Source organism: Pistacia vera, unplaced genomic scaffold (assembly GCF_008641045.1).
Source record: "Pistacia vera cultivar Batoury unplaced genomic scaffold, PisVer_v2 Contig393, whole genome shotgun sequence".
Classification (NCBI taxonomy): Eukaryota; Viridiplantae; Streptophyta; class Magnoliopsida; order Sapindales; family Anacardiaceae; genus Pistacia; species Pistacia vera.
This window is the reverse complement of record NW_022196216.1, coordinates 535,505-549,349: the sequence shown is the minus strand read 5'-3', so window position 1 is coordinate 549,349 and position 13,845 is coordinate 535,505. Positions and strand designations below refer to the sequence as shown.

General features: G+C 36.2%; 1 protein-coding gene across 1 annotated transcript; it reads left to right on the top strand.

Moving 5' to 3' along the window:
- The first annotated feature begins 7,113 nt into the window (after positions 1-7,113).
- Positions 7,114-13,523, top strand: LOC116141166 (linoleate 13S-lipoxygenase 2-1, chloroplastic-like). The gene is made up of 9 exons (XM_031426696.1): positions 7,114-7,537; positions 8,131-8,402; positions 10,071-10,308; positions 10,661-10,984; positions 11,079-11,164; positions 11,635-11,745; positions 11,860-12,161; positions 12,316-12,582; positions 12,684-13,523. The coding sequence occupies exons 1-9, from the start codon at positions 7,183-7,185 to the stop codon at positions 13,441-13,443; spliced, it is 2,715 nt and encodes a 904-aa protein (XP_031282556.1). The 5' UTR covers positions 7,114-7,182; the 3' UTR covers positions 13,444-13,523.
- Positions 13,524-13,845: the final 322 nt, after the last annotated feature.

The window sequence follows — 13,845 nt, the reverse complement described above, 5'->3', positions numbered from 1 at the left end:
TCTGAAGAACCAGGAGATTGATAATCATATTTTACACTATGATTTTGCATTGAATTTTGATAGGATTTATGATACTTTTCATACAATTTGGGCCATAATTGCTACCTAATTCTATTAATTTGTCTTTGCAGGCCTAAACGATGATTTTGAGCATAAATGACAGTTTTGAGCGTAAATTGTGTAACTTGAGCTTGGAAACTCGGAATGACCTGAATTAAGAAGCTTTGGAAAGCTAAGAAGAAGAGCTACAACTTTCATGTTTTGGGTTTTTCCTAATTCTGGCTGGACAATGGTGAAAACTTGGCTTGAAGTCGTGAAAAGTATGCTGGGAACTGAAGAAAAAGTCTTTGGACATGCTTCCGTATTTTTACCATAACTTGAGATGTAGACCTCGGATTGTGCTGATTCCTGAACTACCATAAAGATAATTTAAAGGGATACAATTCATATGTTTAAAACTTTTCCAGATTCAGAATATATCATGCTCATATTTAGCCTGAAAGTCTTCACCACGGCAAAACCTGCGTCAGATTTAAAAATAAAACGACGCGTTTTGGCTTGCTAGGGCTTGATCCTTAAGTGAGAGAGGTATAAATTAGAGCGAAAAGGAAGAGAAAGGAGTCTTGGTTCGTCATTTGGGAGGCAGCTTATGGAAGGAGAAGATTATTGAAGATTTGGGCTTCAAATTAGAGAAGATTTCTCCATCTTTTGTTTGCTTTTCAATGATGCATCTTGATTCAGTTTGTTTTTGTTGTTTTATTTCGTTTTTGAGTATGAACTGAGTTGTTTAGCTAGGGTTTGATGTAATCTTGATACAATGATTCAAATTTATATGGATTGATTTACTTTGAGTTTTAATTTCATGATTGAGTGTTTATCTCTTTGCTTAATGTCTTTTGGATGTTTGATCACCATTCAAATGTGTGTTGTTCACAATGAGACTGAGAAGTGATTTGTGAGTGTGCCTCTTGGGATAAATACCTTAGATTAGCAAACGCTAGAGATAGGTTTAGCGATCTATGAAATCTAGATAGAATTCCATAAAGTTTAAAATTCTTTGAACTATTAATCTTCATTTTGTTGGGTGTGGAAGCTTTATAGGGATAAGTAGTTAAATTTAGCTTGAGAATGTATGTTTTACAACTTTTTGAATTCGATTTTCAATCAAGGAATTAGAACTTGGGTAATAGATTCTATGATTTGAGTTAGCGTATCTAGGTGAAATCAACACCCTAGCATTTTTTAGCATTGTTTAATTAGTTAAGTTGTTGGGTTTTGCATTTGTTTTTAGTTTGTTAATTTTCCATCAATCCAATTTATTAGTGCTTTAATTAAGACTTAAACTAGGAAAATCGGTACTTAGTAACACTATCCTCGTGGGAACGATACTCACTCATCACTTTATTACTTTTTGCGACTAGTGCACTTTCTATATTGCATGTTGTAGTAAACACGCATCAGAGAGACACCAGAAGATGAACAAGACAAGTTGGGAAGGCAAAAAGATGGAATAATATGAGTGTGATCATAAGAGAAGGAAGGAATAGAGGTACTGTCCCCCGAAACAGATTAGGTTGAAGCAAAGGGAAAATGAGACTCATCAAATTTGACACTTTGACAAACATAAATCTTTCCATTTGAATCCATACATTTGTATCCTTTATGATGCATACTGTAACCAACAAAAGTGCATTGTTTGGTGTGAAAATCAAACTTATGAGAGTTATATGGTCTGATAAAAGGGTACATAGCACAGCCAAAAACTTTAAAAATAGAGTAGTCACGACTTTTCTTAAACAGAACTTGAAATGGGAAAGAATTAGATAGAACTGGTGTAGGTAATCTGTTGGTGAGAAAAATAGCAGTTTGAAAAGCATGCCACCAATATTTTAAGGGCATGTTAGCTTGGGCTAACAAGGTTAAGCCTTGTTCAACTATTTGCCGATGTTTCCTCTCTACTCTTCCATTTTGTTGGTGAGTGTGGGGACATGGATGCCTAAAGACAATACCTTGGTTAGCAAAGTAAGGAACTAGACTCCTATATTTACCTCCCCAATTGGTTTGGACACATTTCAAGGGTTTGTTAAATTGTCTTTCAGCTAATATGTGGAACTGTTGGAAGACTAATTATGTTTCAGACTTAGCTTTCAATGGAAAAATCCAGGTGAACCTACTATAGTCATCTAGAAACTGTATGTAATATTTAAATCCTTCAGGAGATGGAATAGGGGATGGTCCCCACAAATCTGAATAGACTAATTCTAATGGATCTGAAGCTCTAGACTTAGACTGAGGAAAAACTGATTGGTGAAGCTTACCAAACTGACATGCTGGACAGAATTCAATTGTGTTTTTGACAGAACAGTTAGATTGTAAAACATGCAGAATTTTAGTAAGAACAATTGCATTGGGGTGTCCTAACCTCTTGTGCCACAGGATGCTATTAGTTTTTTCTACTGGAAAAGATTGAATTATGCTTTTTTATTAGCATTAGTAGCATTATTACAATTGGATACAAATGTAGGAAACTTGGAAATATCAAAACTAGACATATTATTTTCAACAACAGAATCAGAGAAAGCATTAGAGCTATCAAGTGCTTTATGGGTATACAATGTACTAACATCAGGACTAGACATATTATTGACAACAGTAGAATCAGACAAGGCAGTAGTAATATCAAGTGCTTTAGGAGCATACAATGCACTGGTATTATTAGGACATGATTTAGAAGACTATGAAGCTTTAGATTGAGTGAATTGTAGTGAGTTAGAGAACTGAGCAGATGAATGATCAACATGCAGATTGGACTGTGGAGAAGTGACATCAGGTGTTTGAAGTTGATAAAGGCTAGCTTTAAGCTTTCCTTGAAGAAGAATAGCTTTGGAGTGTTTGTCCTTAACCACACAATGATTAGCAAAGAACGCAACAATAGTGATCTAGAATGACATGGAAATGAAGTAAAACCAATGTGAGAAATGGGAAGCAACTCACCATTGCCAACCTGAAGCTACTCATTGCCATTGTAGCTAGAGTTCATTGTTAGCTAAGACAGATCTGAAGTGACATGATTTGTGGCTCCATTGTCCATGTACTAGGATGCATCCTGAATAGTTGATGGTGAGGCAGTACAATGAGCTGAAGAATTATAACCATTTTGGAATTGTGTTTGTGATAAGAATGCTTGATTGTGAGAATTGGAGGCAGACGATTGAGAACCAGGGTACACTTGAGGTGGTCCTGAATTTGAGTGTGGTGCAGTTGAGAAACTGGTAGAAGTGGATTGTTGTTGGTGTATGAAGATGGTGGAAAACCAGGTTGTGCATTTTGTTCACTCATATTGGGACTGAAGTTGGAATTATGAGGAGACTGAGGTGAGTAGTAACCATAGAATTGTGACTGTTGAAAGGGTTGCCTGGGATAATTCTGAACAAAACTCCTTCTGCCTAAGACATTGTTTCGTCCAGTGAAATTGGTGTCAAACTTGTGATAGCAATTTAGTGCAAGATGTCCAGTCTTGCCACATACTTGACATATCAATCTATTCCTTCCAGCTCTTCTGCCTTTTCCTCTGCCACCACTAAATTGAGAGGCATAATACTGACTATTTGAAGCTACAAAGTAATTAGGATCAGGGATAGGTTGTTGAGAGATGTGATTGTGAGGTACGAAATTAGGACCTTGGTACTGAGTTTGTCCAAGGTTAGGCTGTACATTGCTGATTTGGGACTGAGGTTCATTGTGATACTTTCTTTCAATTGTAGCAAGATAAGCTGAGCCTCCATGAAACTCAGTGCTGACTACTGAATTCATAGCAAAATTTGCTTTTTCTAACCTAAGTTCATACTTTTGCAGGATAATTTGTGCCTCTTGGACAGTGAGGGGATCTATTCTAGATTCTAATCTAGTAGTAATGTTCACCACAGCAGCATCATATTCAGTATTCAGACCATCTAGTATGTAATTCAGTAACTCTTCATCAGTAACCACTATTCCACTATTTGACAGAATCTCTGCAAATCCTTTCATTTTGACAAAGTATTCATGAATGGTAAGATTATCTTTCTTTGTATTTTGCAACAAATTTTTTACATTCAACGTTTTGGTTCTTGACTCAGTAAGAAATTATTTTTCTAATGTAACCCACATATTAGCAGAGAACTGACACTTTGAGACAACTATGAACATGGATTCAGAGATAGAGCTAAGAAGCCAGTTTACTAGGAGTTTGTCAGTCTTCTTCCACTGACTATATTCTGGGTTTGGCTTCTTCTCAGTAACACCATCAAAGCTATCTGCTGGAATCTTGACGAACTGAGCTGGACACGATACTAGCCCGGTGAGATGTTCCTTTAGATCAAGAGATCCGACAGCAAATAAGATCTGTGACTTCCAAAAGTTGTAATTATTCCTAGTCAACTTAGGGGAAATGATAGGAAGAGTTGATGAAGACATTGAGGTGGAGCTTGACAAATTGACTGGATCAGTGTTTGATTTGTGAGCTGAACTTGTTGGATTAGAAGAGAATTGAGTGAGATCGACCATTCTTGACGCGAGTCAGCAGCTCTGATACCATGTTAGGTTTAGAACAAAAACAGAGAAGAAAAAACGATAAAGAAAAGTAAAGGAGAGTAAACTGAATATACTTTGTATTTAGTATAAGTTTCTCTAAAGAATACATTTTACAGTGTAGCTTTTATATGCTACAATCAGCTTAGTAAAACAGCTGAAATATAACTGTATTTACCGGCAGTAACAACCTCTTAACAACCTAAACAGGGCAGTTTAATAACTGCTGTAAACAAACTTAACAACTTACTAACAACTTAACAAATTCTTGACTTCCTAACTGATAAGACTCGAAAGAGGGGACGTAATTCTCCCTCAAATTAACTCTAAAATCCTAAACTTTTAATAAAGTAAAATATATCTAGTACCATAAGGGGCAGGGTTATCTCTCGTTATTAGGATAATATCATCTTATATTACTTATATTACTACGTTTGGTTGTCAAATAATATAATATTTCAGTAATTTTCTAAAATCAATAGTAATTACTGTTAATTATATATGTAGTAATCTGATTACCTCTATTTTCTTAGATATTTTAATATTACTTGGTAATGTTATTTTTGTTACAACTTTACCTCTTATTAAAAAAAATTTGGACAATAATACCCTTATTTTGAAATTAATTTACATGAACCAGTCATTACAATTTTACCCCTAATTAATTAAGTTTTTGGGTTCTAATGTCCTTATATTTAAAACAAATTGCAGGCCACCTAAAACCACCATCGCCCACCAGCAACCACCGTCAGTCACCAGCTAACGTGGCCGATTCGGTCAGTTGTGTGCTGGACGACCAAAGATCTGGTTGTTTTTGGTCAAATCCACAATGGATTTGACCGGAAACAACCATATCGGTGCACGACCGACCAAATCCAACCGGTTTTTGCGTCGTTCCAACAATTGTCGGCTACCGTCTGATGGTGGTGGCCGGCTGTCCTTTTGGATGGTTGGGGTGCTTTAGTTAATTTTTAAACTTTTATTATCGGGGTGTTTCACTAAATTAACAAATATAGCGGGTTAAAAGAAATGATTCAAAAAATAATATCATATTCTATTAAAAAATGAGGGTAATTTGGTAATCTATATAAAATACCCACCAATTTATTTCAACCTAACGAAACACATTTCCCTAAACATTCTCAATAATCTTCAAAATAATATATTTTCCCATTAATATAACATTTACAGCAATACAACATTCCATAAATCAAACGCACCTTAAATATATTATTGATTTACAAATTTTAAGAAAAAAATATACGAGATATTCTTATTGACTCGCTTGCTAATATGGTGAGACCGTTTAGTAAAATAATTTTCTTTTTCATCAAACTTTGATCATAATTCATCGATAATCCTCTACCATTCATCAAACAGACCAGAAGAAGGATGATCATAAGTGGTTTTCTGAACTAAAGTCACAATACATGTCATTTGTTTTATGAAATAGTCTAGAACATACAACAATATCACGTCATACATACCACAACCTGAATTATTTATGTCAACTCTAATTTTTTTTTCCTCTCCTCTCTTTGTACAACTAATGTGCTTGATGATTACTAAATTGAAAAGTTATGTGTCGTATATCTATTGGCTTGTAATTGTTGGTTACTAAATTGAAAGTTTAGAATCATAAACTTTCCTTATTTTAATTAAACAGTCTTATCACATCAGTAGAACGAGATAGTGAAGTCTTGTACCCACTAAATATTTCATAAATAGGGTTCTCTTTGATCTAATTAATTTAATATTTCTCATAAATAGAGCTTTTTTCTAAACTAATTAATTCAGTATCTATTCTTGAACTGTACATTAACATCAGCCATCCCTGCACAGTTCTATTCATGCACAAAATTTTCAATTTAAAATTTTTCATATGACAAAATTACAGTACCAAACAAAACAGTACATTTGTTCTTTTCAAATAATCTAGCACTTCCCATTTTCCATGTGCCACAGTTCACATAATTTCACCCAAAAAAAAATAAAAAATAAATAAATAAATAAAAACTCTATCTACTGCCATAATAATTTAGAATTTTTAAATTTTAATTATAATAAAACCCAATTATGAAGTTTTGTGATTAAAAATAAAGAAGAAATACAGTAATAAGATTGAAATTGTGAAGAAGCAGCAGCAGAATGTGGGTAGCCAATGAAATTACAGAAATTGACTTAAATAATAGAGTGGGTCACGGACTCACGTGAAGCCTTTCAAATATGCATTCATCAATTACAATCACATTGATTCATTAAAGTATTTTCACAATAAATAAATAAATAAAAATGATGGGGTGATTTAAGTGAATACTACAATAATGTCAAATATTATATCACTTTAATACAAAGTTTAAATTTACCTTGTAAATTTATCATTATTCTTGTTCACTTGACAAGATGCATGTACATTTCATGACCTATCTATTTAGTCCTCATTCATTTAATATCACATAATTTCACTACTGCCGTATGAAACTCATGCTCTTTCCCTCTCTCTCAATCCAATTTCTATATAAACACTCCATGCCTCAACAAAATTTCCCACAAACCAAAATCAAACTCTCTCCATTTCTCTCAAATATCTCTCTTAATTAATCCCTAGGCCAAATGTTGAAGCCTCAACTTCACCAATCTCAATCTTCCAAATCCCTCTTCCCACTGGCCAACAAGCCATTTCTCCATGGAAATGGCGCCTCCGCCAATGCTTTTCTTCCACTTCATTCACGACTCTCCCTCAAGAAATCTCCCAAAATCCGAGTTGGGTTCGTCCCCTCCAACATCAAAGCCTCAGTAGCTGATTTAACCGAACGAAAAACCACCGCTGTTAAGGCTGTTGTCACTGTGATTCCAACCGTCAGTAGTTTGCTTTCTAGCATTTCTATTGACAGCAGTTTGGATACTTTACAAGATGCCCTCGGCAAATCTCTCCTCTTGGAGCTCGTCAGCGCCGAGCTCGACCCCAGTAAGTTTCAAACACAGTCGTATGGATACTGTGTTTCAAGTTTTTGACAGTTTCTGAACTGTTCATCTTTTCTAATTAAATGGTTTGAGACGCGTGTTAGCCTAAAAGTAACTAAAAACTAAGTCAAATACCTTAACCCTTTAAATCGATGAACAGATATTATTTTGTTTTTACTATTTCTTCATTCTTAGCCAATACTTCCACTAATTTGCTCCAAGAATCAATATATATGATTAATTTGCTCCAAGGCCTGTCCTTGAGGTAGGATGGTTAGTTTTTTTATGACCTTTCTGTATTTTCTATTTATAGTACTTGCTTAAAAAGAAAAAAAAGAATCAATACTACAAACTAGTTTTCAACACGTCAAGATACTGTAATTTAAATTTTTGACACAGTTTTTGAACTGCTCATCTTTTTTAATAATTTAATGGCGTTGAGAGTTGTGACTTAACATAAAAAGTAACTAAAAGTTAAGATCTCAACCTTTAAAGTCGATGAATAGATACTTTAACCGTTTGAAGATGAGTTTTTCTTAATATAACAAAACTGTAGCTCTTCGAGCACACATTAAGACGTTTAACTGGTGGATTCAGAGACTGGATTGGAGAAGCCAACCATTAAGGCGTTTGCACACAAAGGGAAGGAGGTGAAAGGAGAGGCAACATACGAGGCTGAGTTCAAGATTCCGACGGATTTCCGAGAAGTTGGAGCGGTGTTTGTGGAGAATGAGCACCACAAGGAGATGTTCTTAAAGGATATTGTTCTTGATGGATTCGATACCGGTAAGGTGAAGATAATATGTGGCTCATGGGTTCAGCCTAAGACCGATAAGACGCAGAAGAAGAGAGTCTTCTTTACAGCTAAGGTCAGTGTCACGTTTTTTTGTTTATTTCTGATTCCTATGTCCTATGATTAAGTTTACTATCTGCTAAGGTTTTAAAACCCGACCCGGAGATGACCCGTTTAGGCGACCGGGTCATGGGTTAACCGGTTAAATCGGTGGTTCAAATCAATGGTTTGATTGGTTTAGAATTTAGCAAACATACTCATGATAAATACCATCATGCCCTATAGGTTTGAAATCTAGTAAATACAACTCTTGGCCAAATGCAAATCAATGATTGACTAGAAGAGCGGCGGCGACACACCAGGGAGGGTAGATCGGGTATTGGTGAGGACGACTTGACAGCTGGCAAGTTGAGATATCACCGAAAAATGGCATGACTGGATCTTCGTGAACGACGACAAGGGAGCTTGTGATAAGGTAGATCGGTGGCTGAGGAGGCCTATCGATGTCGGAGAAAGCCAATCGACGCCAGGAAATCGAAGAAAAATTGTTGGATGACGAAACATCGCGCGACGGTGGGAGATGAAGCGTCACAACCCCGGAGAAAGTCAGAAGGTGGTTTCCGACAGCAAGGGAAGGTGGAAAGTTGTCAGAAAAGGGGAGATCATCACCGATTTGCATTTGGCTAGACGGTGTGTTTGCTGGATTTGAAACCTTTAAGGACTGTTGTGTATTAATTAGGGGTGTGTTTGCTAGATTTTAAACTTAAAACAGTTGAAAGTAACCCGACCCGGAGAAGGCCTCGGGTCTTGGTCCAACCGATTAAACTGGCCGGGCCAGTCCGGGTTTTAAAATCATGCTATCTACTTATACCTATGTTTTTTTCTTTATTATTATTATTTGTTATTTTCTTTATATTTTATTTGCATATAACATCAGAAAGCTCGCAGGGCATATGGTCCGTCAGCTGAAGTAAAAAATAAAGGGAGAAATATCTCATTGCTCAATGATTTTGCTTTAAAGTTGAGATGATCATAATTAACGAATTAAACCAACAATGTTTTTTTTTTCTTTCATAAATTTCTTGGAAAAAAAAATTAAAGGATAATTTTACAAACAAGTATTAAGGTTTACCTTAAATTAAGAAGGATAAAAGTTTTTTTTTCTTTTTTCTTTCATAAATTTCTTGGAAAAAAAATTAAAGTATGATTTTTCCACATGAATCCTTTCCGTTATCTGCCTAACTTTATCTTCCAATATTTAGAAAATACATTACAAATAATTAAGTACTAGCATATGATGAGCTGTTCTTGTAATATTAACCATTTGATAAAATCTAATAAATATATATAACTAGAATATTTATATTGTACTTATATAATAAATCATGATGATATTTACATGTATAGGAGAAAGAATTTCCAACAGATAATAATAACATGAAATACTTTTATTCAATCCTACAACAACAATTACAAGAGAGACAGAATCCATCAAGAAAAATATCCTTTAACTTTATTTTATTTATTTATTTTTTTGGCAAATTTTTAATTTTCTAAATCAAATTATACCCTCAACAGTGGTCCTTGACCGGCCATTTATGAAAATTCGTCATACATATTACAATAGTGGTCCTTGATTACTGAACATAATATATTTGGTCTCCATGAAGATAATCTTTTCACTCGAATTTAATTAATTCGATTTCATCATTGACTTATTGAGCTCTTGGTTTTGTGAGATCAGTCATACTTGCCATCAAACACACCGAATGGACTGATGAAGCTGAGAGCCGAAGAGCTTGTCAATCTACGAGGCAACGGACAAGGAGAGCGCAAGAACACCGAGAGAATTTACGACTATGATGTGTACAATGATCTTGGAAACCTTGATAAGAGCGAAGATTTGGCTCGACCGGTGCTCAGTGGGAAGCAACACCCTTACCCTCGCCGCTGCAGAACAGGACGGCGTCGGTGTGACAAAGGTAAGGAGCTAGCATTGGCATCATGAAGTCATTTTTCTTTTAAGGTAAAATTAGGGTTGTGATGATAGATAGTCACTTTTTAGGGATAGTGAAAACTTAAAATCAAAATATTGGAGCATTAATTAATCCTTACGTTAATTTTTTCATTTTTAAAATCAGGACCAGTTTCTTAATGTAGGAAGTTACGGAAAGCCCAAGTTAAAGAGAAATTTCTTGTGTGAAGACTCTAAAATGTTTTGTATTCCAGTGGATTTTAATGATTTAATTCAGATTTAAAAAAAAAAAAAAAGGACATGGAGAGATTGATTTCCCAAAATAAAAAAAATAATAATTATTTTTTATGACTTTGCAGATCCATATTCTGAGAAATTAGCCACCAGCACAATCTACGTACCCAGAGATGAAGCCTTCTCAGACATAAAAGAGCTAACATTTTCAGCCAAAACTCTCTACTGCGCCCTGCATGCTTTAATCCCGACGATCCAAACTTCGATCGTCGACTCCGATCTAGGGTTTCCATACTTCACAGCCATAGACTCCCTCTTCAACGTAGGAATCAACTTGCCCCCACTCACTAAACAAGGGTTCTGGAAAACACTCATCCCCAGATTGGTGAAGGCCATTGAGGATAGCAGTGAAGATGTGCTGCGTTTCGAGACCCCTGAAGCCATGACCAGTGAGAAATTTGCTCATTCTCTTTTTCTTATAAGGCATTCAAAAATCTCAAGTTCTCATGCATAATTTTTGTGTTTTTTGTTTCCCATTCGCAGGAGATAGGTTTTTTTGGTTTAGGGATGAGGAGTCTGCTCGGCAAACTCTGGCTGGTCTCAACCCATTATGCATAAAATTGGTCACGGTATGTTATATATCTGTATACAAAATTACGTCTAAACTTCTATTTATTTACCCAAGTAAATAGTAAAAGTAGAATTTTGTTGTTTTTGATATGAAAAATTTGATTGAATTTTTGGTTTTTAGTGTTCACTAATATTAGTAAACTATTCACTACTGATTCTATTTAATGAAGTTGGTATTAACTATCATTGAGTAACCGATTGATCAACTAGGACTCTTGGATGTATTATTCAAGAGATCCTAAGTTTGATTCACCTCCATCCCTGAGTTATTGGAACCCTTTTTCTAGTTTGTAGTTTTAAGATTTCGGAGGATTAGTTGAGGTGTACGCTATCTGGTTCAACACCCTGATCATAAAAAAAAAAAAAAAAAAAAAATTATTATTAACTATCAATTAAATCTTTATAAAGCATGTTTAAAATCATGCTAACAGAGAATTAAGCTTAAAAAATCGCCTTAAAAATTGTGCAGGAGTGGCCATTGAAAAGCACACTCGAACCTGCAGTTTATGGTCCACCACAATCAAAAATCACCACAGAGATCCTCGAGAAGGAAATCAAAGGCTTCATGACTGTCGATGAGGTACAACAAACAAACAAAACTCAGTAAATTTCCATTTCTTCTACATGAAAAATTGCACAAGATTAATTAACCCTATCAATTAAAACTAATTGTTGTTAATTAATTTTTCCACAGGCCATCAAACAAAAGAAGCTGTTCATTCTAGATTACCATGACTTGATGCTACCATATGTTCAGAAAGTGAGAACGTTAAAGAACACAACGCTTTATGGATCTCGCACGGTGTTTTTCCTAACCCCAGATGGCACGTTGAGGCCTCTGGCCATCGAGCTCGTTCGACCTCCGATGGACGGCAAACCCCAGTGGAAAGAAGTGTACACTCCCAGTTGGAACTCCACAGATTGCTGGCTATGGAGGTTGGCTAAAGCTCAAGTCCTCGCCATTGATGCTGGCTATCACCAACTTATTAGCCATTGGTACGTGCCATCTCTCTCGATTTTCCTCTTGAAAGTTTGTTAAAAAGATAAAATTATCAAACGCCACCTAATTATTGTAAGTAAATTGTGCTTAATTCAATCAATCATTTGATAACCAGAGTCGTTTTGTAACGACATTAACTTCTGTATGCAGGTTAAGAACTCATTGTTGTACAGAACCTTACATAATTGCCACCAACCGGCAACTCAGTGTGATGCACCCAATCTATAGACTATTGCACCCACATTTCCGGTACACAATGGAGATCAATGCCCTAGCTCGAGAAAAGCTAATCAATGCTGGTGGGATCATCGAAAGCACTTTCTCACCTGGCAAGTTCTCCATGGAGCTCAGCTCTGCTGTATACGACGTGGTGTGGCGTTTTGACCACGAGGCACTGCCCCAAGACCTAATCAACAGGTAAACTTTTTGCATCGAGAACTGTAAAATTTTGTTGTTTAATGTTCTTTTGTCCGCGTCGAATATTTCCCTAATTTTTTTCTCCTCTTGTGGCTAACCAGGGGGATGGCTGCTGAAGATCCAAATTCTTCTCATGGCCTAAAGCTCACAATTGAAGATTACCCCTACGCCAATGATGGACTTGTTCTCTGGGACGCATTGAAACAATGGGTGACTGATTATGTGAACCACTATTACCCTGATCCAAAACTTGTCGCCTCCGATCAAGAGCTCCGAGCATGGTGGAAAGAGATAAAAACCGTCGGACATGGAGATAAAAAGGATGCGCCATGGTGGCCTGAGCTCAAAACCCCGAAAGATTTAATCGAAATCGTCACAACCATCGCATGGGTGGCCTCCGGTCACCACGCAGCCGTAAACTTCGGGCAGTATCCATACGCAGGTTATTTCCCAAACAGGCCAACCATTGCAAGAATCAACATGCCCACAGAGGACAACTCCGAAGAGGGCTGGAAATTCTTATTGGAGAAGCCGGAAGTTGTGCTTTTGAGATGCTTTCCGTCACAGGTTCAAGCGGCGACGGTGATGACGGTGCTGGATGTGCTCTCGAATCACTCTCCGGACGAGGAGTATTTGGGGCAGCTGGCGGAGCCGGCTTGGGAGGAGGATCCGCTCGTGAAAAGTGCTTTTGAGAAGTTTAATGGGAAGTTGACGGAGTTTGAGGGAGTTGTGGATGCGAGGAATGCGAATAAGGAGTTGAAGAACAGAAATGGAGCTGGGATTACGCCGTATGAGTTGTTGAAGCCGTTTTCCGATTCTGGTGTCACCGGAAAAGGAGTTCCTTATAGCATTTCCATCTAGGGTTGAGATCTAGTAACAATGAGAAACTAAGAGGAGTAATAAATGTGTGCATGAGAAAGCATGAAAATGTTTCACCGAGAAAATTCTCTTTCCTTTCATTGACTAGATTTAGTTTAGTGATGGTTTATTTGAGGGTTAAGTACCCTGACCCCCTTAAACTCAAGAAACTGACAGTTTACTCCCGCTAACTTAAAAAATAACCACTTACACATTTTGTCATCTGTTTAAAATCGATGGAGTAAAGGATATGATAAACATTTTAAATTAGACTTACCATTAATTAAACAACTAATGCTATGTAATAAACAACTATGTTTTATAATATTATATTGGTATAAAGTGGACACACTCAGGACTTGGAGTTATTCTCTTATATCGGTCTTTGTTTATTGTTAAATCTAA